General features: G+C 48.5%; 2 protein-coding genes across 3 annotated transcripts; one reads left to right on the top strand and one right to left on the bottom strand.

Annotated features, from left to right (window-relative positions):
• Nucleotides 1-1,079: 1,079 nt before the first annotated feature.
• On the bottom strand, nt 1,080-9,023 carry fgfr1op2 (FGFR1 oncogene partner 2). 2 transcript variants are annotated; one of them, XM_056277433.1, is made up of 6 exons: nt 8,792-9,023; nt 6,168-6,304; nt 5,203-5,320; nt 4,472-4,614; nt 2,925-3,038; nt 1,080-2,621 (listed from the first exon to the last, which is right to left on the bottom strand). In XM_056277433.1, exons 1-6 carry the CDS (start codon nt 8,802-8,804, stop codon nt 2,484-2,486), a joined length of 663 nt encoding a protein of 220 aa, XP_056133408.1. In that variant the 5' UTR covers nt 8,805-9,023; the 3' UTR covers nt 1,080-2,483. The 2 variants fall into 2 exon arrangements, with proteins under 2 accessions (XP_056133408.1, XP_056133410.1); XM_056277435.1 differs by lacking the exon at nt 8,792-9,023 and adding an exon at nt 8,618-8,719.
• Nucleotides 9,024-10,215: 1,192 nt separating this feature from the next.
• On the top strand, nt 10,216-21,115 carry med21 (mediator complex subunit 21). The gene is made up of 4 exons (XM_056277825.1): nt 10,216-10,257; nt 14,674-14,788; nt 17,616-17,716; nt 20,909-21,115. The coding sequence occupies exons 1-4, from the start codon at nt 10,216-10,218 to the stop codon at nt 21,086-21,088; spliced, it is 438 nt and encodes a 145-aa protein (XP_056133800.1). The 3' UTR covers nt 21,089-21,115.
• Nucleotides 21,116-24,427: the final 3,312 nt, after the last annotated feature.

Below are 24,427 nucleotides of genomic sequence, written 5' to 3'. Positions count from 1 at the left end.
TTCTCTACCGGAAAATGGTGGCTTGCTCCCTCTGGGTTGGGGATGAGATGTTGCCTCTACTGAACGGATTCAAGTATCTCGGGGTCTTGTACACGAGTGAGGGTAGGATGGAGCGGGAGATTGACAGGCGGATTGGTGCAGCATCAGCAGTAATGCAGACGTTGTACTGAACCGTGGTGGTGAAAAGGGAGCTGAGCCAGAAGGCAAAGCTCTCAATTTACCAGTCAGTCTTCGTTCCAACCCTCACCTTTGATCATGAGCTTTGGGTAGTGACCGAAAGGGTGAGATTGCAGAAACAAGTGGCTGAAATGAGTTCCCCTCCGTAAGGTGTCCGGGCTCAGCCTCAGGGATAGGGGGAGGAGCTCGGACATCCGGAGGGAGCTCGGGGTAGAGCCGCTACTCCTTCGTGTCGAAAGGAGCCAGTTGAGGTGGTTCGGGCATGATTAGGATGCCTCCTGGGCGCCTTCCTTTGGAGGTTTTCCAGGCACGTCCAACTGGGAGGAGACACTGGGGTAGACCCAGAGGGAGGGACTACATGTCCAATCTGGCCTGGGAATGCCTTGGGAACCCCCAGGAGGAGCTGGAGGGCGTTGGTGTGGTGGGGAGAGGGACATCTGGAATGCCCTACTTAGCTTGCTGCCACTGCAACCCCACCCTGGAGAAGCGGCTGATGATAAGATGAGATGAAAATAAAGGAGTAATTGTTCAGCACTTGTGGTTTGATATCACAATTATTTGGCTGGAAAATTCAGAACTTTATCATTGCTGACCTTTGACCTTTCATCCTAATAATGACTTGGCTGGTGTTGATGCTGTGGTCAAGCCAGGAGACCCTGCTATAGTATTCCCACGTTTGGCATCCAAACATAAATAAAAGATGGCTGACAGTACCTTACCCTAGTGTATGACATAGCAAGGCCTTGTCTGTTAGAATAGCCATATATTTACACTCTTGCAAATACAGATGCTTAAAAAGTTGTGGAGCATACTATGCTGTAAAATGCCATCAGAATAAATCACTTCCTAAAACAAATATACTACCTACATATACTATTCAGTAAAAAAAACACACCTTGTTTTGACACTTTTATTATAATTCAAGCATATTTTTCACTCATTCATACTCTCAGCCCCCATAGACACTGCACCACAGGCATGCATGCTGGGTGATTAATGAGAAAAACACAACAAAGTACCAACATAAAATAAGTGGTTTTGGTGAAGATGGTTTGTTCCACTACTTGTATCTGAATTGGCTGACAGGACGGAGCTTCCTGTCTCTTAATGAGGCTCGACAGGATCGCCCGGAGTGCATGGCCACAGTTACAGTTGACATTTCAAATGAAGTTTTGAGATCAGACAGCAAGGACCACAATATTTGAGACCGCATCAACGTGTGTCCATGCTTGGTCCCAAAATAGCCACTTTTTTATCACTGGTGGGGACATTTATTGGATTTTGTGTTTTAATATCAATGACTAAATATTATTAAACAAATCATATCCGTAATTGGTTTGATGGCACAAGAAGACTTCCATGTAGACAGACCTTTTACTAAACACATCCTGACCTTATCTGGTGACCGATTTGATAACTTTCCTTTATCCCGAAATGGAAAATTCTCTATTTGTCCTCTGGTTGAGGTGCTGGGTCCACCTTTTTAGTTTCATCCACAGACATGAGACAACCTTGAAATCTGTGTGGAGCTCCCATGGAGCAAGTGAGGATTTCAACCTGATCACCTTGCTCGATGACACTTCAACAAGTGTAGCCAAATAGAAAACTGAACCTTGGTTGGGGTGGCCATAGCCTCACGAGTCAGACCAATCTTGGTAGATAATAATGTCGATCTTTCAGGAGATAGCCTGATCTTCCTCTCATTGAGGGCGATTCCAAAAAGGCATGACCCATCCTACGTATCCTAACAGCACTAGAGACTGATCCAAAGCAGCTTCCACATCAAGATGCGACGCAACGGAATTATAACGACAATGGCAGACATGAGTCATGAATCTTACACCGATACAAACATTTGGACGTTGTGCACTGTGCCTGCGTTATGCCAATCACTGTATGACATAGCCTCCTTGACAAGAGTACTTCTACCATTTGCCACTGCCTTCATTGTTGTTTTCAATTCTATGTGGCAGGCTTCAGCTCTGTAGCCTGCTTGGATCCGTGTCCAAAGCTGTAACTGGACCGTCTACTTTAAGCACCAGGGCCCCATTTTTTAACTGGCTCTCAATGGCAGAGAGGTCAGACTGATTTCCACAAAAGACCAATGGGCTCGATCACCATGGTGGCTAGCAAAAGATGTCTTCGCAAACCACTAAATTTGTAGCAGTTCTGCCCCAGCATTACTTTGAAATGACGAGTTTAACCGCAGCTTAGGAAGCGAGGGGTGGGCAGTATCTGATGGGGGCATTAGAAGGTAGCAGAAGGGGTTGTGCTGATGGACTGTCTCTGGGATTCACGGCACCATATTAACTCTTCCGTAAGCTCGTGTCAGTGCCCGTTAGTCGCGCCGACAACGATGTGTTCTCTAAAGCGTCCTCTCTCTTCAGCACCAGGAAGGCTTCACGGCTGATTCCCAACAACTCCCGGAGCCCACTGTTCTCCAGCTATCCAAAAAAAAGGGGAAAAAAAACAATGATGAAACGCAAATGTTAATATGAAGTGGAATTTACAGATAATATAACGGAATTTACTTGGAAGTATAAACAGGGGCCTATCAATGATCCTGGGATTTGAACCCCAGGAAAACACCAGGACTTTGGTGTAAAAAAGTCTCATATGAGCTAGCTAACAAGACAAATCCCTCATATGGCCTGAAATTTCCTTTTTTAAAATGATTCTGGCCCTGAAACTCATCAAATGTCACTGCTTTGTTGTATGAGATGAAGGATATGGCAGTTTTCATTCACCTCCAGCTGTTTGATCCTCTCCTCATCCTCGCAGAGCCTTCCCTCATCCACTTCGATGGCTTTCCTCATCACCGTCGCCATCTCGTTGATCTTATCAATGTGGGCCTGCATTTCCTGCAAAGAAACCAGTGACAGAGGCGTTAAATGACAATGTAACACATGGTTTTAGTTGTCACCGCACAGAAAAATATTGGTTCATGTGATGGCGAGCTGGGTGTGTTTCTAAAACCACACATGTGGAGATTCACCCAGTTTGAATTATAGTGGAGACGGTGCACTCTTATCAGTTTACAATAGGACAATGTGAGACACCAAGATCGCGGCACTGACAACGTAAAACCCTGCAAAGTCATGCTGTCAGCAAAACCGGCCAATCAAAGCACCTTTGTCTGCGTATCATGAATAAAATCCACCAATCACACGTTAAGATTCACATAGCTGCAAGTCTGTTATTTACAACGGATCACACTCAGATGTCAAGGCAGTGGATAGGTCATGTGTAAAGGATTGGCAAAGTGGAAAAAAGACCTTTGTCTGTGAAAACAGCATCCTAAATTGCAAATGTTACTACATGTCTCAGAACTTGAGATACAGACGACTCCCCATTGTAAACGATAGGGGTCCAGTCTTGTTGGGCAAGAACTTGCTTCCGACCGTGTTTCTAAGATGCTACCTGAGTGAACCGGCTTCTCTAGAGAGACTTTGATTCCCCTCTGATGTCTTTTCTTAGTTTCTGTCCATTGGCATTACACTACACTGAAACCTCTGTTACAAGCTTACATCTCCAGGGAGATCACCAGGGATGAACATTTCAATCAAAAGAGGGCTACCTTGACACTGCTCTTTCTTGCCTATTGTACTTGCTCTGGGCACTACATCTGATAATGTGTGTCATCTCATCTCATGATCTCATCTCATCATCAGCTGCTTCTCCGGGGTTGGTCACGTCGCGGTATTAGCAAGCTAAGCAGGGCACTCCAGATGTCCCTCTCCCCAGCAACGCCCTCCAGCTCCTCCTGGGGGATCCAAAGGTGTTCCCAGGCCAGATTGAACATGTAATCCCTCCAGCGAGTTCTGGGTCTACCCCGGGGTCTCCTCCAAGTTGGACGTGCCCAGAAAACCTCCAAAGGAAGGCACCCAGGAGGCATCCTAATCAGATGCCCGAACCACCTCAACTGGCTCCTTTCGACGCGAAGGAGCAGCGGCTGTACTCCAAGCTCCCTCCGGATGTCCGAGCTCCTCACCCTATCTCTAAGGCTGAGCCCAGACACCCTACGGAGGAAACTCATTTCAGTCGCTTGTATCCACGATTTCACCCTTTTGGTCACTACCCAAAGCTCAAATAATATGTGTCAATGAATCAATAATAATCACTAATTAATCCATGTAAAAACGTATGCGTAGCCAATCTCAAAGCTTGTGGTGTGTGTGTCAATACAGAGCTTCTATTCACTTTATTCAATATAGGAGTTCTTCCATCTAGCTTTAAATTCCTACTCTGCTCAACGTGAGAAGCAGCCAACAAGAAGTAGAATTTACCAACTCACCGTTGTGTGCTGTTCTTTCAACTGAGTCAAGATGGCAGGGTCGTCTCTCTTGCTGGCCATGAGCAGCCTGAAGACCTGCTCCCTGTACTTGGTCATGATGAGCTCCAGGGCCGACTGGTGTTCCTCCAAAGATGTCCGCAGCTCTGGAGGAAGACAGATGAGTCAAATAAACCAGCACTATAAAAAACCCAAAGTACCACTGGGCTTTAAAAGAAAAGAGGAATTAGAAAGGGGGAAAAAAATGGTAAAACCACAAAAGCAAAAACAGATAAAAACACAATATAAAAGCAATAAAACATATAACAAAATAAGTCAGCTCTATCTCATTTTACTCATATTTACTTTTTCAAAAATCTTCCCAAACTTCTGCAGTAAAACCCTTTCTAAGAAGGTTGCATCATTATTTTAATTATCAGACAGGACAGTGGAACTGCAGAAGTGGTATGAAAAGTAAAATTTCCCCAGCTAATATCACTTGTACTATTGGATATTTTTTTCCTCTTCATCCTGAGGAGTTGATTCACATTTTATTTTGAATGAACAAAAACTGTTCCAAAGTTAAAAATTCACTGAAACACATGGTAGATTACTTTAAAACGGACATATCTGAATCGTTCATTGTCCTGATAACATAACAAGATTAAGACTGAATAATAATACCAGGTGTAAACGGAGCCAAACTCTCTACAAGTAAACCAGCACTAACCCTTCTCCAGATCCACCAAACCCACCTTTGTTTTCCTGCTGGAGTTCACGGATCTGTCGGTTCTCCTGCTGGATTCCCAGAACCAGACTGGATCGAGGCCGGTGCCGTGCGACCTGGTTCAGCGTGTCAATCTCTTCCTGATACTGCCAACAGGAACACAGAGATACGTGGTCACCTCAGTGACCAAAACCTAACAGGGACCATGCCGCTGGCAGATAAGGGCCTGGTTCGGGTTTTATTCTCTAAAACACTGACTAGCTTTTGGTCTTCGTGTTGATGACTTAAAAACTGGGCTGTCTATAATATTACTTTTTCTTTAAATTTTCCCCCTTTTCCTCCCCAATTGTATCTAGCCAATTACCCCACTCTTCCGAGCCGTCCCAGTCTCTGCTCCACCCCCTCTGCCAATCCGCGGAGGGCCGCAGACTACCACATGCCTCCTCCGATACATGTGGAGTCACCAGCCACTTCTTTTCACCTGACAGTGAGGAGTTTCACCAGGGGGACGTAGCGCGTGGGAGGATCACACTACTCCCCCCAGTTCCCGCTCGCTCCCGAATAGGCGCCCTGACTGACCAGAGGAGCTGCTAGTTCAGCGATTAGAACACATACCCACATCAGGCTTCCCACCCGCAAACACGGCCAATTGTGTCTGCAGAGATGCCCGACCAAGCTGGAGGTAACACGGGTATTCGATCCGGCGATCCCCATGAATAGACTGCTACATTACCCGGACGCCCAAGAATGACCATTTTTGATTTTTGATTTCACCCACTTCATTATCTCTGTCGACAAGGTGTAGGCAATCATAGAATTCTATAATAAATAGTGTCTAAAAATGAAAATTCTCTCTAATGGTGGTAGCGCAGAATCTCATCAAGCTAGCAGGCCCTCATCTGACAGTTTATCAGCTGAGTCTTTGTCATGAAAAGTCTGGAAGCTCTTGGCCTGGGCAAGTAAACAGAAGGGGAACCATTTCTTGGGTCACACCTGTTTCATTGCTTCCACACGCTTGTTGAGAGAAGTCGTCTGTTCAATTAACATCTCAGCCGCATTGTCGTGGTTGCGAAGCCTTTCCACCAAAGACTTGGCGTCTGCCAGAACCTTTTCCAGAGTACATGTCATGCCTGAACAAACCCAGACAGAGAAATGAGAAAAGCAATGACATTATACTTTCGGAGCGCTAAACATTTTTTCCCTTAAGGTCTTTGGTGCCATTCTCGTTTCATTTGCACTTTGCCTTTCTGTTGGCTCGACACACTACTGAGTTCAGAAAACCAAGTTAGACATAAATAGCGCGAGTCTGTTAAAGACTACATCCAGATACTCTTACAGTCTGAAATACAACTATGCTCTAAATAGGTTTCAATTCTATCTAAAATTAGTTTAGGCTATGCAATGGGGCAGCACGGTGGCCCAGTGGTTAGCACTGTTGCATCACAGCAGAAAGGTCCTGGATTCAAAACCCAGGCCATCCCAGGATGGAGTTTACATGTTCTCCCTGCGTCTGCATGGCTTTCCTCCGGGTGCTCCGGTTTTCTTCCAGTCCAAAGACATGCATGTTAGGGTTTCCTCCCACCATCAAAAAGACACGCATGTTAGGGTTAATACTCCTGCCTGTGCCCCTGACCGAGGCAATGGAAAGAAGAAGTGGAGCTGGTCCCCGGGCGCTGCACTGCCACTGCCCCCTGCTTCCAGTGTGCATGTGTGTTGGCATGGGTTAAATGCCGAGGGTTAATTTTCCCACAGGAATTAACAAAGTTCATCTGGGAAGATCACACCATTCTCCCCAGTTCCCCCTCCCCCCTGCACAGGCGCCTGGACTGGCCAGAGGAGGCGCTAGTGCAGCAACCAGGACACATACCCACATCCGGCTTCCCACCCGCAGTCACGGCCAGTTGTGTCTGTAGGTACGCCCGACCAAGCCGGAGGCAACACAGGGATTCGAACCGGGATTCCCCTGTTGGTAGGCAACGTAATAGACCGCTACACTACCTGGACACCTTAAAAATGTTTTTTATCCAAAAAAGTATGTTAATTTTTTTTCCCGATTGCCCCGCGTCCCTGTGCTAATGGCCTCGCGCTGCCGACCCCTGACCTGTTGCAATGAGCTGCCACCAGGCTCCTCATCTGTTGTCTTCTCTGAGGCATCCATGTTGTTAATGTCATAATCACGTGATCAGCGACTAGTCAACGACAAGCTTGAAAAGAGTCATCACAGAGCAGTAACGTCGAGAAGCTGACTAGTCTGTGCAACCCCTAGTAGGAAGTAGTACCAAATAACTAGGTGTCATGAAAATATACGTGATGTTCATAATAAGGTAGGAGTTTGTTATAGCAGCTTTCAGTTTGCAAACAGCATAAATTCTCAGCTCACTCGCTTATCCATCACAAATGACCTTTCTCACTTCCCTAGTTAGCAATCTGACGCGAACGTTTGGCTGTGTTTCAGTTCAGTGAGTAGGGCTACGCAGTCGGAGCTATGGTCAAGCGGTGACCAATTCTTTTGGACAAATCTTTTTAATGAACTGATCTAATGATGCAGTATATTAAAAGGAAGCTTTGCTCATCACTATCTCCAGGCTGCCGCCTGGCGGAGATGACCACCGGGCGGCACGATGGCCCAGTGGTTAGCGCCGTCGCCTCACAGCCAAGAGGGTCCTGGGTTCAAACCCCGGTGTTGTCCAATCTCGGGGGTCATCCCAGGACGTCCTCTGTGTGGAGTTTGCATGTTCTCCCCGTGTCTGTGGTGAGTTTTCTCCGGGTGCTCCGGTTTCCCCAACCATCAAAAAAGAAACATGCGTGTTAGGGTTTATACTCCTGTCTGTGACCCTGACCAGGGCAATGGGAAAAGAACTGGAGTTGGTCCCCGGGCGCAGCATGAAGGCAGCAGCCCCACTGTTCCTAACGACACAGATCACAGCTAGGATGGGTTAATTATTCATGATTAGGATAGCATGGTTAATTATCCATCGCTTATCCTGCTCTCAGGGTCGTGGGGATGCTGGAGCCTATCCCAGCAGTCATTGGGTGGCAAGCGGGGAAGCGAAATACAGCAATAATAACTAAAGACAGTGTTACTGACTGGTGCAGTTGGCTCGGTAGCAGATCGTTTCTAAATTTACTCCAACAATCCAGTTCCAGTGTAAACCTCTGAGACAGGCACCGTCAGCAAATTAGTGTCAGTTGACATTACATAGTTATATATACGCTACAGACATATGCATTACACACAAGTACTGTCAGTACATTTATAGCTAGTAACTTAAAATAATTATCTATTGCCATGGTTATTATTTAACAATGTATTATATCCACTTATCCTCTCTTTCTTTAGTTAGTTATTCTGTCTTTTCTTCCATCGAATGTAAAGTGCGCTGCATATCATTTTCATGTGCTATATAAACGTGCAGTGTAATATTTTGTGTTAATGGACTAACTGATAGGAACAAATCGAGGCGGTTCTGATGTGCTGACACTGCACCGTCTTGTCAGGTAGCCGGGACGATCTCACTACTAAGCCATTCGAGTTTCGATGCACACCAACACCCGCACTCGTCCGATCACAGCTGGTTATGGGGTCAAACAAACAGAAGCACTTAAACAAACAGTACCTGGAGAGGACATTGGAATTCAGTCTAGCTACTTCCTGTTGATGTCTTGGAAGGAGGGAGGGAGTAACAAATTCCAGCGGCCGTGACACACGTCCCTTCCCGAACAAAAAAACAAAACAAAACACTTATTTCATCAAAGACATAAAAATAATGATTTAAAATAGTTGATTAAGGCGTTATCTTAGCAGTCGCTCGCTCGTTAAGTCTTCCACACTCTTCCTGCTCCTCGTATTCTTCCTCCTACTCTTCTTCTTCTGCCGCCTCTTCTTCTTCTTCTGCGAACGGGAAAGCGAAATGGTGCGATACTGCCACCAACTGGCACGGAGCAAAGAAACTTGACAGTTCATCGGGATACACTTCTTCTTCTGCCGCCTCTTCTTCTTCTTCTGCGAACGGGAAAGCGAAACGGTGCAATACTGCCACCAACTGACACGGAGCAAAGAAAACTGACAGTTCATCGGGATACTCTTCTTCTTCTGCCGCCTCTTCTTCTTCTTCTGCGAACGGGAAAGCGAAATGGTGCAATACTGCCACCAACTGACACGGAGCAAAGAAAATTGACAGTTCATCGGGACACGTTTGTTGAGAGTATGAATTAATTCAACTTTCTTTGATTTTTCTTCCCTGGACTATCGAGCGTGCATAGGGACAGCTGACATGGAGTGTAGACCCAGATTTTTCCCCCAAGATAAAATAAAATAAAATATGAATATGAACAAAACTGATTCCTTCATTTCTGTCACCTCATATTTTTTTGGAAAACTCCCCTGGAACCAAATCTGGCTTTCAAAACTGTATCTTGAGAAGTGGATCGTTAGATGACATGTCGTTTCTTCCAGGTCACAAAACCCACACGTTCCCTTCCCGTGTTTTCTCATTTTAAATAATCAACTGGGTTTTTTTTAAAAGTTTATATTTCACTAACTTGGCACAGACGGAAGCTCCGTCTCGTTGCTCCTCTCAACCAATGAGAGCTTTCCACCAGCGTCTCTCTCGCTCTCGCGCTCTCTCTCAATTCAATTCAATTCAAATTTGCTTTTATTAGCATGACAAATATACATTTGTATCGCAAACATATATACAACAACACATGTATATATGTTCTGTACATCAACTCCCCCCCACACACACGCACACGCACACGCACAAAAGCCACTGACAACAGGGACATGTAACTAGAAGTCACCAAGAACATAAAGAGATATCAGAATAATGAAAAATACGTGATTGAAATTTTACAAACAAACCAAAAAGCACTAAAAGGCAAACAAATAAAGCAATTTGAAAGGAGGACAAGGGAGCAAGGTAAGAGACCCGCTGTGGTTCGTTTAACTTCCGTTTCCGATCTAGGTTGGTGAACTGTGTATGGCCGGACGCGATCCCAGCTAATATCGCGAGAACGAGATCTGCGATGACGCATAAACATGGCGGACAGGCTAACGCAGCTCCAGGATGCGGTCAATTCGGTATGGTAGTTTTTGGTAATTTTCACGACTCTTTACTTTATTTAAGTACGTTTGATGTTCGTTGATAATTGTTTTATGACCCCTGTGCATGAATGGTCAAAAAAAACTATGGCCGCGTTTATGATTTGAAAATCTTAATTGAGAGTTTAGCACCAGCAGAGGGAATGAGACAAAAATGATGCCTCTACCACTCTGGTTGTATTTAATTAGTGTACAGATTTGATCAGTTTGGTTTATAGAGTTAATTATATTTAAGGTGAGGCTAATTTTGTAAATTTAACTAGTTTATGTATCGAACTATCTTATAGATTTAACAAATTTATAGGTTGAACTAGTTGGTTATTTTCAGCTAGTTTTACAGATGGAACTAATGTGGTATATGGATTATCAGGATGGTTGACCTTTCACTATGTTATTCACTTCCCGTTGAACAAACAATTGAATCATTTACACTCAATGGAAAACGAGCTGATCAAGAAGAATAAAACAAAATGAGCTTTTCAATAAAAATAAAACAAAACGAGCTTATCAAGAAGAATAAAACAAAATGAGCTTATCAAGAAAAATTAAACAAAATGAGCTTATCAAGAAGAATAAAACAAAATGAGCTTATCAAGAAAAATGAAACAAAACGAGCTTATCAAGAAGAATAAAACAAAATGAGCTTATCAAGAAAAATAAAACAAAACCAGCTTATCAAGAAAAATAAAGTGTAAAGTAATAGTTTGAAGTGTTCACATGTTTCAGAGGGTTTCATCCCTCGCTACTCTATGAAAGTTGCTCCCATGTTAAGTCAGTTTTAGTCAAACATGCTTCAGATGCTTCAGTTTTGCGTCCCACTTGCGAGACATGGGGTATTAATGTTGTTAAGGTGACCCAACTGTTGGCCCTATACGTTTCCCGGTGAGGATTTTATCGTCTTCCTGAGCTGTGTTCACACCTGTTGGCCTTGCAGACACAAACGTCTCAGTAATTGGAAAAGGTCTTCCATTGTGTTTTTAATTGTACAGACATTATAAAGACACTTAAGTATCTCTTCCCTTGTCCCCTATTCAGTCTGATTTCACAGATATGATGTCAGGTTGCACGTCAACCTCCCCACTTCTGATTTTTAGGGATCTCAGATTTTCTTCTTTCTTTTTTTAAATTTCTCTGGAATAAAGTGATATTTATATCACGGTTTGAATTACGAGGGAAGGGGGGGGGGTCTAACCCTCTTAATTAAGACTTGGGCCCACCAAAAGAGGTTAAAAAAAACAGGTCGTGGGGATCGAACATTTAGATATCTTTCTTCCTACAATCGTTATTATTAAAATATTGTAACGATCACGGATGAATAGGCTCGGTAGCCCTTGGCTAACGACTCGGATCCTTTAGTCGACTGGTTAACGTTGTCGCCCGCGGTGCGGGAGATACGGGTTCGCGTCCCGGCCGCGGCGGTTCCTGCGGTTGCCCCCCCCCCCCAAATTCGCTACAATATATTTCCCATATGCATGCCTGGAAGAATCTTGTAATACGATTTCAGACACCTCTAGAGTGGACCATACCATTTCTTAACCTTGACCTTGACGTTAGCTGAATGTCTCGTCTGCCTGCCCCATTGCAGTGGCTCGCGTCCTCATTAAAGTCTATGCTCGCGTTCGTTGCGCAAGCCAATGAAGACGCTGTAGGTTAATGTAAGTAGCTAGCTATCTATTTTAACACACTTTAGTTTCTTACCTTCGGAGTTTCTGAATTAGATTGTGTCAAGTGTCTCACATACGGATGAATGCTAACATTAGCTAGATTCTAACTTTTGCCTTGAGTTCCAGTTTGCTAAGTAACGTTAGCGAGCTGATAGTGTGCCCTTTCAGTGTCAGTGGCTGCGAAGCTTGGGGGAAATACCCTTTTGTGAACGGGACAATGCACCCATAGCTTGTCCCGTCGCACGACGGACTGCCCCAGGCACCGTGTGTCATAGGTCCTCTTCTGCCGCTCTCCGGAGTTGGCCTGGGCCCAGCGGGTGTAGTCGTGGACCACCTGCAGGCGATCCCTCAGTCTTCAGAAGTAGTTCATTTCTTTTCTCCTGGCAATTTCAGGCTTGGGCGGGGCCCCGCACACAAAGTACTGCTGCAGTGGGGTGTAGGAGCGCTGGGTTGGGTTCTTCTGGGCAGGTGCTGCAGTGCACATGTATCTCCATGTCTTGTCAGCAGCCAGGCCAGTAGATCCGCCCCCTGAGGTGGTGGAGGGTCTCGGTGTTCCTGTAGTGCCTGCCCCCACCCAGCCATAGACCTTGGAATCTGGGGACAGAGCACACAGAGCACCAATAGCTGCAGGAGGTCGTTCCCTCATCCGGGAGCTTGCCACATCTGGTACGCCAACCCGTCGTGGAGCTCGAAGTTGCCAGTTGAGAGTAGCAGGACTTTACCTCGGGCCCCAATGCTGAAAATCTCTGTTCACTTGGGGCGCTGCCCCGTCTCCAGCCAGGTCCTCACTAGCCCCAGGGTCATGTCTGTGTCCTGGTGCTGCCTCAGTTGCTGCATGGTCAACGGGAACCACCTTTCCTCATTGTGGGTGGTCTGGACAACTGTCAACGTCAGCGTCATCTGGCCCCGTTCCTCTTGCCGCTGGCAGTAGCAGCACTCCAATGCCTCCCAGGGGCTCTGTGCCTGCTGGAAGGTGGCTGCTTGGCTACTGGCTCATTGGTCTTTTGACCTGTCCTTCCCCTGACCGGACTGGAGCGCCACGGTCTTCGTGCCGAGGGTGATGGTTGCCCCCGACATGTTAACATGAACTCCCCAGTGGGTCAGCAGGTCAAGGCCGATGATGCACGGTTCTTGGATATCGGCAAGGCAGAACCTGTGTGCCAACTCCTGGTCTCCATGCTGGACTTGCAGTGACTTCTTCCCTCTCATGCCAGCCTTTTCTTCTGTCACCGTCATCAGCTGAGTGTTGGTTGGTGACCATGCCACTGAGAGTTGGCTGGTGGTCCCCGGGAGGATACCAGGTCGCACCAGGGAAATGGTAGACCTAGACCCCGTGTCTACCAGATTCCGGCAGGGTCGACCATAGAGTTGGCAGTTCAGATATAGACCTTTGGTGTGACCTAGGCAGCCAACCAGCATACATCGGCCTTGAAGGGGGCCTGGAGACTGGAGTGGTGGGCCCCTCACTCCACTGTCGTTTCCCCACCAGCTGGGTGACTCTGGCTTTCAGGTGAATCAGGCCAGGTGACTCTGGCTGCTGTCCTTCTGACCTCCCTCTGCTTCCTTAATACAACAGCACACAAATGTAATCCCTGTGTTACCTCCAGCTTGGTCGGGCATCCCTACAGACACTATTGGCCGTGTCTGCAGGTGGGAAGCTGAATGTGGGTATGTGTCCTGGTCGCTGCACTAGCACCTCCTCTGGGCGGTCGGGGTGCCTGTTCAGGGGGGAGGGGGAACTGGCGGGAATAGCATGATCCTCCCACGCGCTATGTCCCCCTGGCGAAACTCCTCACTGTCAGGTGAAAAGAAGCGGCTGGCGACTCCACATGTATTGGAGGAGACATGTGGTAGTCTGCAGCCCTCCCCGGATCGGCAGAGGGGTGGAGCAGTGACCAGGACGGCTCGGAAGAGTGGGGTAATTGGCCAGATATAATTGGGAGGGGGAAAAAAGGGGGGGGGATCCAGAAAAAAAAAGTTTGTGGTGTCTAGAAAGGGGATGCTGCAGTTCTACAGAGCAGTGATTGAACGTATTCTCACCTTTGCTATAGCTGTGTAGTATGGTAACTCCTGGACAGAACGGTTTGCTCCACCTCAAAAATCATCAGCTGCACACTGACCCCCATCTCTGACATGTACAGGACCCACATTCAGCGCAAAGGTCTAAAAATACTACAGGACTCCAAGCACCCTGCCAGCCCCCTCTTAACCCTCCTCTCAGGAACAAGACTCAGGGCCTTCAAAACTAAGTCATCCCGTTTCCTCAGCAGCACTTACTGCACAGACATCCAGTTACTAAATGGCTCCCCAGTTCTGCATCAGCGCGTTATGAAAGCAAGGTGCTTACAACTGTATTTTGTGTTAGTTTGTATTTTACTGTATTTTTAAAGCACCTGATATTTTATTCTATTCAGCACTAGCTCTTAGATCCAGGGATGTACTTAATATTTTATGGGGTGGGGTTTGTGTTTTTATTATGTGTTGTGCTGTGATTGGTTGTCGTTCTGTCATGAGCACACTGAGGCAAATTCCTAACAGCTCAGTTTCATGGTAATTAAATATTTAATCTTGAATCTGAAAGTGGGTGTAATTATGAGTCGATGTGTGTAAGGTGTTGAATGCCTTTAATCTTACTTCGAACACAAATTCTTGGTTGCAGTGAGCGCAGTCCGCGTTCTTTGGAACTGGATCTCACTCGGAAAACTCTCTTAAACTTTCTTTCCCTGCCCAGCTCGCAGATCAGTTTTGCAACGCGATCGGCGTCCTCCAGCAATGTGCACCTCCCGCCTCCTTCAACAACATACAGACAGCCATCAACAAAGACCAGCCGGCGAACCCAACGGAAGGTAGTGTCCCTCACAAACTGTTGATCTGTATTTGATTCATTTGCTGCTTTATCACTAGAACGACCAAGCCGGTCATTTTGACCGTTTTGAATTTTCAAAATGTGACAACTTTGTGAAAAATAAAAAGACAGACCTGCCACTCCCTGAGTGCACCTAAAATTGCAGATATTTGCAGTAAAATGAGTTTTAGATCAATTGCACAATTTTTTTTATAAGATCTACCTAAAACGACCACGAGCGGTCAAAATGACCGCACGTAATTTGCATTCACGTGATCGTGTGCGTCATGTCGGTATTTATGACGCGCGTTGGTGGCGTCGTTTCCTTCGTGAAGTTCGTTGCTCTGTCCTAGAAACACTAGCGCCCTCCAGTGCAGAGAAATAGTCTAAACTTGATGTCTGATTCTGTTCAACGTGTCTGGTTACAGACGCCGCTACAGACGCACCATGACCACCAGCGAGGCGCTGCAGGGTTTACAGGCGTTGGGCAGCGGCCATTTTGAATTGTTTGAAAAATAGTATTGTAGCAAATTCGGGGGACAACGCAACCGCAGTAACTGCCGCGGCCGGGACGCGAACCCGTATCGCCCGCACCGCAGGAGGCATCGCTAACCGCTAGACTAAAGGGTCAGACCCACGAGCTAGCGTGTCTACTTATCCATGCATGTTACACTTCCCCCCTCCTTCGGGAAGCGCGTCCCCGCGCTTAAGCATATCAGCTCCTTCACGCCTCGGGGCGCATGCGCTTCCGATGGCCTTACGGTCGCTCCATCCCACTTCTGACACCAATGTAGCGAATTCGGGGGGCAGTCCGAGATACCGTCGCCGCAACCGGGACGCGAACCCGTATCTCCTGCACCGCAAGCGACAACGTTAACCAGTCGACTAAAGGGTCCGACCCGTCAGTCAAGGACCAACGTGTCTACTTATCCACGCACGTTACAGTATTAAAGTTGTTAATTTTGGTGTCAGTTTCTTAACAGACATACTGACATATTGTAGGGAATTCTACTGGAGTGTTCCTGCTGGAAGTCAGGGGGTTCATTTGCATATTACCCACAATGCAACTGAATAGTGTTAATGTTTTGGTTATGTTGTGGGATACTGAACATGTTAAAAGCGGGCATATCTGTTGCAGATGGCGGGGATGTGGTGGAAGGGAATGGGGACGTTATGAGAGAGGTTGCATTAGACAGCATGCCATTTTCCCACCATGAGTGTAAAGAGTAGGCACTAGGTAAGGTCGCTTCTGAGGCCAAGGAGAAAAAAAAGGGACGTGGTCAAATAATGGACTTCTTAGCCGACCTTTCAGAGTTAACCAGCAAGCTTTTAATGACCGCAAGACAAGCCAGTCATAACAGACACAAGTTCCTACCGGTCTCACCCTATCTTCTTTCTCGGCCTCAGAAGCGACCTTGCCTAGTGCCTACTCTTTACACTCATGGTAGGAAAATGGCATGCTGTCTAATGCAACTTCTCTCATAACGTCCCCATTCCCCTGACCGGACTGGAGCGCCACGGTCTTCGTGCCGAGGGTGATGGTTGGCCCCGACATGTTAACTTGGACTCCCCGGTGGGTCAGCGGGTCAAGGCCGATGATGCACGGGTCTTGGATATCGGCAAGGCAGAACCTGTGTGCCAGCTCCTGGTCTCCATGCTGGACTCGCAGTGACTTCTTCCCTCTCATGCCAGCCTTTTCTTCTGTCATCGTCATCAGCTGAGTGTTGGTTGGTGACCATGCCACTGAGAGTTGGCTGGTGGTCCCCGGGAGGATGCCAGGTCGCACCAGGGAAATGGTAGACCTAGACCCCATGTCTACCAGATTCCGGCAACCTCTCTGTGCACGGGTACTGTGCACAGTATGTGCAAAAACATGTGCACATTTGGGTTAGGGTTAGTGTGTAGTGTGTGCACCTTTATGTGCAAAAATTACAAAATTAGGTTTTCTTATGCACGGGTATGACCACATTTCATTCCAGGCTGCAGATTAGAGTATCGTGAATGGTTTGGTCAGTGCAACCTCTCTCATAACGTCCCCATTCCCTTCCACCACATCCCCGCCATCTGTAACAGATATGCCCGCTTTTAACATGTGCAACATCCCACAACATTACCAAAACATTAACACTCTTCAGCTGCATCGTGGGTAATATGCAGATGAACCCCCTGACTTCCAGCAGGAACACGCCAGTAGAATTCGCCACAATATGTGATGCGTTAATATCTCAGTTGGGTATTTATCTTGACACAATATAGAGTTTAAAAACCGTGGCGGTCATTTTGACCACCCACGGTCGTTCTAGTCGCTTTTAAGTTCCGGTCGTGGTTTGGGTCCTGTTTCAGTTCTTCTTTTTTTTTTTTTTACACGTCACGTTTTATAGACCTTGTTACGTTTGTTAGATTAGCAATATGTAATATTTTCACTTTTTCAATTTTGCTGGCTGACGTGCCCAACTCTCTAGCCGAGCGGTCAGCGATGTCCCCCGCGGTGCGGGTGACAGGAGTTCGCGTCCCCGCCGTGGCATTTCCTGTGGTTGCCCCCCCCCCCCCCCCCCCGGATCCGCCACAGTATTATAGTTGTTGAAATGTTAATTTTGGTGTCAGTCGTTTCCTAACAGACTTACTAACACATGCAGTGCATCAATACCGTCATTCTGACCGCCCGTGGTCGTTTTAGGTAGGAGTGACATCCCGGTCGTTCTAGTGTTAAGGCCGGTTTCCCTGTCTAACCCTTTTATTTCTCCACTTGTGTAATGAACCGTAAGTAGAAGCCTCATGTGTTGTTTGACGCCTGTGTCGTGGTGTGGCTGGGGTGTGTTTGTGTCTAGAGTACGCTCAGCTGTTCGCGGCGCTGATCGCCAGAACAGCCAAAGACGTTGACGTGTTGATCGACTCCCTGCCCAGCGAGGAATCCACTGCGGCTCTGCAAGTAAGCGAATTAACCTTTTTAAACAACAGGGGGCGCCGAAGGACTCTGGCTGAGCCTCTCAAAAAAGAGGCTCAGAGTCGTTTTCCGGTCGTCTTCCCAAGCAGAAAAGAAACCAGATGTGACTGCTGTGCCGCTGTCTTTGCGGGGTTGTGACCCTGTCCTTCTCTGTGAAACTGGAGACTGGGTACTTGGAAGTATTTATCATTACTGCAAGTTTTTCCAAAACTTTTTTGTACTGCTCGTCCAATGACGAGTCTCACATATTGTTAAAGAGCAGAAAGCAGAGTTATGTGCACAGTATGTGCAAAAACATGTGCACATTTGGGTTAGGGCTAGTGTGTAGTGTGTGCACCTTTATGTGCAAAAAGGACAAAATTAGGTTTTCTTATGCGCGGGTATGACCACATTTCATTCCAGGCTGCAGATTGGAGTATCGTGACTGGTTTGGTCAGTGAATACAGGACTCCATCTTGTAATTGCAAAAAAAGGAATATAATCAACGTCTGTCCTGAAAAAGAAACACGTCATCCTTCATTTGGAGGCTGTTCTGGTTTCCTTTCGCTTTCTTCACCTGCATGGCTTGAGACCAATGCGCCGTAAAAGATCGGGCGTTTTTAGACAAGCGGTCCAGAGAAGCGTGTCTCACCACAAGCGAAAGCGAGACAAGACGGGTAACTTGCGGAGGGAGGTTGGCAGGGCTCGTACATCCATATAATGTGGTCAGGTGCAGGATAGACGAGCGTTTGTGTCAACAGAGCGATTGACCGTGAAGGTCTTCTGATGAATAGACACGTTGACGGTGTCCATAAACTCGCAGTGCCGCGCCTAACAGGCGGAGCACAGGCTGTTTACAGATGGAGGGTTCTGTAGTGTCCTCTTCTTCCTCCCCCGAGAATAGGAGGCTGTATGAGGGAATTCATCCCGTGACCTCTGAAATGATGACGTCAGTTTGTGTCCCTCGGAGAACATCTGGATTTATGAGATTTTCTGCCTGTGTCAAAGTTAATGGGACTCTGGGATTCTGTTTGCCAATTGCTCCGCTCTTTTAATGATATTAGATATTTTGAAATTGAGACGACGCGCTGGCAGCCGTGACGCCTTTAACATGACTTGTTATAAAAGGCATCGTGCTACAGCCGTGGTAGGGGAGGATTTGTCCTCCCTCTCCGACACCCAGATCTGATGCCTCTCACCTCCCTTTATTTCTCTGTTTACATCCCTACAGAGAGGTGCGATAGTTTAATATAGCCATGAAAGCACACAGCTTAGGTTGGAAGACCTCGGCGGAGGGCAGAGTTTGCAGGGACTCTAGTGACATTAAAATGTACTGAACTAGATCGTGCTGGAGAGTTTAACCCTTTCCGTGCCGCTTCGCAGCCCACCGGCATTCTTCTCAGCAGATAAAGGAGTGAATAATTGTGGAATAATCGAAATTAAAATGGCTCACGAGCACCTCCGGGCGTAACTGGAGACCCTCTTTTTCTCTCCTTTGCGTTTAAAGCCGTGGGATCCAGAGCCCCGTGTACGGGCATCAAACCGATGAGCTGCCGTAGAGCTCCGTCATTATTATTGTCATGGTAATGCGAGCCTGCCTTTTCTGAACTTGCAGGCGGCTAAGTCAGGCGTTGGCTTGGCACCATTTGCCTCACACCCAGATTGAATAGCTCGAGGCAGGATGTCAGTCATCAGGTAAAGGTCCAGCCAGCATGCGAGGGCGTTAACACTGGGGCGTTTTTACTGCCAGGAAATGTTCTGTGACAGCTGGCAAACAGCGATGTTGCAGCAGGCGGCTCGGCGAAGAGAAGGTGGAGGAGACAAAACAACATAAAACGGCCTCAGAACTCCTCCCTGCGCCGCTCCCTCCCCCCCCCCCCCGCCCCCAAGAGCTCCTTCTGCCTCGGTGAATAAAGTCGATGCTAATGACGGCAGACTAAGAGCTCCGTTTGTTCATGCCGAAATGTTAAACGCAGGGTTTTCCAGTCCCGCTCATCCTCCTTCGTAGTCCTGTCTTGCCTGTTTTACATTTCAAATTTACATGTTCGCCGTGTCGCCGACGTCCGCGGTGACTCACGGTGACCGCTGGGCTCGACTTGCACATCACTTCCCCGGATGGGTGATGTCGTAACCGAGCGATGGGAAGCGGCGTGAGGGCCACAGACACACAACGTTGACGTCAGTGACCCCAGACTGACGGTGTTAACCCCTAATAAACCATCAGTAGGAGTAAACAGAAACACTCGGGGGAAGAATTAAGAGGCGAGGGAAGGTAGAAGTAGAAGCCTTCGTGTTTGCGTCACGTCCCCTGTTTTATTGTCACCGACTGCGTGTCAGCAGTTTGCATTACGTTGCGTTTTACTTCACATCGCCTCTGTATCCGAGGAACCGTGGTTCCATCCCAAGGGTAGGAAACAGCCGGGCCCAGTGTCTACCTGGCATCGACACTTGTTACCTGTATGTTTCTCCAGTAGCGGGGGAGACACTTCATCACACTCGCCAGCGTTTCCCTGATCAATGTGAAATCATCAGAGTCTATTCTGTTACGTACCAACACGGGGACCGCCGGTTCAAATCCCCGTGTTGCCTCCGGCTTGGTCGGGCCTCCCCTACAGACACAATTGGCCGTGTCTGCGGGTGGGAAGCCGGATGTGGGCGTGTGTCCTGGTCGCTGCACTAGCGCCTCCTCTGGTCGATCGGGGCGCCTGTTTGGGGGGGGGAGCTGGGGGGTAGCGTGATCCTCCCACGCGCTACGTCCCCCTGGTGAAACTCCTCACTGTCAGGTGAAAAGAAGCGGCTGGTGACTCCACATGTATGGGAGGAGGCATGTGGTAGTCTGCAGCCCTCCCCGGATCAGCAGAGGGGGCGGAGCAGAGACCGGGACGGCTCGGAAGAGTGGGGCGATTGGCCGGATACAGTTGGGGAGAAAAGGGGGGGAAATTCCTGGGGGGGGGGTCATCTTCCTGAGTGTAGCTGACTTTTGACTCACCTTGATGTCACACGGAGGCGACGTTGAAAGCCGCGTGTTTGAGCACCCGGGCTGCAGTCGGTCTCGGGCGCGGCCGTGTCGCGTTCGCTGCTCCGTATTTATGTACACGAAGAGTCAGGCAGTTTTGTTATTCGGCCACCGCTCATGATGCGGTGTGAAAGAAGATGATGATCAGAAATCCGATTCTGTCTCCTGTCTTGGGTTGCAAGGCTGCCAGTCTCCGCCAGCTGGAGGAGGAGAACCACGAGGCGGCGGCGCGGCTGGAGGAGGTGGTGTACCGCGGCGACATGCTGCTGGAGAAGATCCAGAGCGCCCTGGCCGACATCGCCCAGTCTCAGCTCCGCACTCGCAGCGGCACGCCCAGCCAGCCCTCGCCTGCCGAGTCATGACCCCCACCGCCGCCACCACCACCACCACCACCACCCACCCTGCTCCACCCTCCCACCAAGAGGGTCTGCATGCACACCATGGAGGACAAACTGTTGGGATGTCTGGTTTATTTGTTTTACCTGTACACACTGGCCGCTACCCACAAGACCCCCCCCCCCTGCCCCCACCCCCCACCCCCACCACCAGCTCCACCACCGCAGCCACCACCACACACATGCAGAACATGTCCAGCTTGGAAATGTGAAACAGCCAAAGAGGAACATTTTCGTTCTGGCAACTTTTTTTTTTTCTTTTCCCCTGCCTTTTTTTTTTTTTTTTTATTTCACATCCAGCCTACACACACACACACACACACACACACACACACACTCACACACACACACACACACACACACACGTACGTACGTACGTACGTACCGGGAGATGGTGTATTTAACGTTTTCAAAGGTCATAAACTCAGAGACTCTGCACTTCGGAGTGATAAAGAGAGCTCCATAGTCATTCACAGCCTGGCAGTAACTTCTTATTGTCTGTATTTGAAAATATTCAACAAGCCGTCTGAGGTTTTACTGACCTGTGTGAACGTGAGCGCCAGAACCTGGCAGGGGGAGCGGGACCGCAGAGGGGTTTTATATTCTGTTACTGGATTCATCGGTACTTAACATTAACAGCTGAAAGAATTCCTTTTTTATGTCTCCACAGATGTTAGATATCCAAAGATTGAGCTGATAGACACTACCACTACTACTACTACTACACACACAGACACACACACACACACACACACACACACACACACAGAATGTGTGTGACTGGGGACTGCTAGATGCTAACAGGGTTGAGCTTCTGGATGGTTCCCTTTGCCCGTGTGAGTTGTGGAGGTTTCTAATTACAGTTGTGGCAACAGACCTGCTTTGATGCTTTATCAACATGGCCTGCAGGGCTTCATGACAAAACAAAAATGGCTGACCTTGGGGCGCCCGGGTGGCGTGGCGGTCTATTCCGTCGCCTACCAACACGGGGATCGCCGGTTCGAATCCCGGTGTTGCCTCCGGCTTGGTCGGGCGTCCCTACAGACACAATTGGCCGTGTCTGCGGGTGGGAAGCCGGATGTGGGTATGCGTCCCGGTCGCTGCACTAGCGCCTCCTCCTGTCGGTCGGGGCGCCTGTTTGGGGGGGTAGCATGATCCTCCCACACACTACGTCCCCCTGGTGAAACTCCTCACTGTCAGGTGAAAAGAAGCTGCTGGCGACTTCATGTGTGTGGGAGGAGGCATGTGGTAGTCTGCAGCCCTCCCCGGACCGGCAGAGGGGGTGGAGCAGAGACCGGGACGGCTCGGGAAGGGTGGGGTAATTGGCCAGATACAAGTGGGGGGGGGGAAATGTAAAAAAAGGAAAAAGGCCGACCTTCAGAAAGGGACCTTACTAGTTTGTAATGTAAAATTGTAATGTGATTCATAAAATTGCTCCCTACAAACAGGTTCCCCTAAACCCCACCAGCCCACGGGAGGGTCCAGGGGGTCAGACCAGCATCTCTATCGTCTTGCTTAAGGGCACTTCGGTAGGGCAGATGCTCGCTTGCTTGGATTCTTGAACCGGTGGTCTGGTGGAGGCGTTGGGGTGTGCAGTTAAAAACCGTGAAGCGCAAAGAGGAATCTCCTCGTTCGTAACGACGCCGTTGAGGATTTCTGCACCGCGGCCCTCTGCGTACACGCCGGCTTTCTGTCACGGAGGAAACGGAAACGTGACGAAACGAGCTTCTCATCCCGCCGTGTAAATAGTCACTCTGCTCCGTCACCCTTTGTATGTTTCCTGTGTCGATATAAGTGTAGAAGTTGTGTGTCCAGCCTGTTTTCTACGCGTACGTGAGAGGCCCAACTTGAGTTTGACTGCCTTACTGTAGAAAACCTACCCTCAAATGTTAAGTTCACTTTGCTCTTCTTTTTTTTTTTTTTTTTTTTTAATAAAATGTGAATAATTCCTCCGTTAGTTCATTTGTTCAAATTCAACACGTGATTGTGTGTCAGTGTGATTCTGATGATAACCGACATCCGACGAATACTCGGCTGTGGTGTTACAGGTCAGCTCTGCTTCTACATCCGTGCAGCCATCATCCAAGCCGCTTGTCCTGCTCTCAGGGTCGTGGGATGCTGGAGCCTGTCCCAGCAGCCATTGGGCGGCAGGCGGGGAGACGCCCTGGACAGGCCGCCAGGCCATCACAGGGCAGGTGGGGAGACACCCTGGACAGGCCGCCAGGCCATCACAGGACCGACACACACACACACACACACACACTTTAGTACGGCCGAGTCACCTGACCTCCATGTCTTTGGACTGTGGGAGGACACCGGAGCCCCCGGAGGAAACCCACACAGACACGAGGAGAACATGCAAACTCCACACAGAGGACGACCCGGGACGACCCACCAAGCTTGGACTACCCCGGGGCTCGAACCCAGGACCTTCTTGCTGTGAGGCGACCGCGCTGACCACCGCGCCGCCACATTCACTCAGTGGTTGACATTTCTGAGGTGTTGCAAATATTCACCTCTGCAATACACCATATCCAAGTTTAGGTAGTAAACCAGCAAAGGAGAATGCCCTGGTTTTGTTTTGTTTGTTTTGTTTTTGGATTTCCCCCTTTTTCCCTCAAAAAACCCCAAAACAAAGCGGATCATTGGTACACGCAAGCTTCTCCACCGCAGTAAGGTGGCGATCCAGAAGGCCGCCGTGACAATGCACCGTGTCACGGGGCATGTTTGGTCACCGGATGGTTCCAGGAACATGACGGCGAGGCTCGTTGCTTCAGCGGCCTGTAGGATCTGGGCTCTGTGGAGCGTCCTTGGGATGGGGTGGGAAGGGCTGTTCGCAGCAAGACTGTGCAGCAAGACTGTGCGGCGTCCCAATCGTCAGCAACTGCTCGGTGCAGTCGGGCCCTTTCTGCCTGGTGCAGCATTCCTGCACCAAGGATCTTGCAGAATCCATGGCCGGATGATTTCACGCTGTTCTGAAGGCCAAAAGAGGGGCAGAACCCTACTAGATAGGTGCACCTAATAAACCGGCAACTCTGTGTTTGTTCCACATCTTGGGGGGGGGGGTCTTCATTTCGCTCGCTGCTCTAGCCAAGCCGGTCGGACACACATCTGGGCAAAGCCATGCTGAGTTGCATCTGTTTGGATCCGGCAGCTCCTTGCTTTGACGGTTGGTATGGCGAGCAGAATGTGTTGGACGTGGATCTGGGAGAACATGTCGACCTAAGTAGGGATGCTGTTCACATTCAGTTCAACAGAAGGCGTCGTGCACGCTGTCCGGGGTCCAAGCCCACACCTCAGGGACCA

The sequence above is a fragment of the Lampris incognitus genome, chromosome 3, assembly GCF_029633865.1.
Source record: "Lampris incognitus isolate fLamInc1 chromosome 3, fLamInc1.hap2, whole genome shotgun sequence".
Taxonomy (NCBI): Eukaryota; Metazoa; Chordata; class Actinopteri; order Lampriformes; family Lampridae; genus Lampris; species Lampris incognitus.
This window is presented reverse-complemented; position numbering and strand designations above follow the sequence as displayed.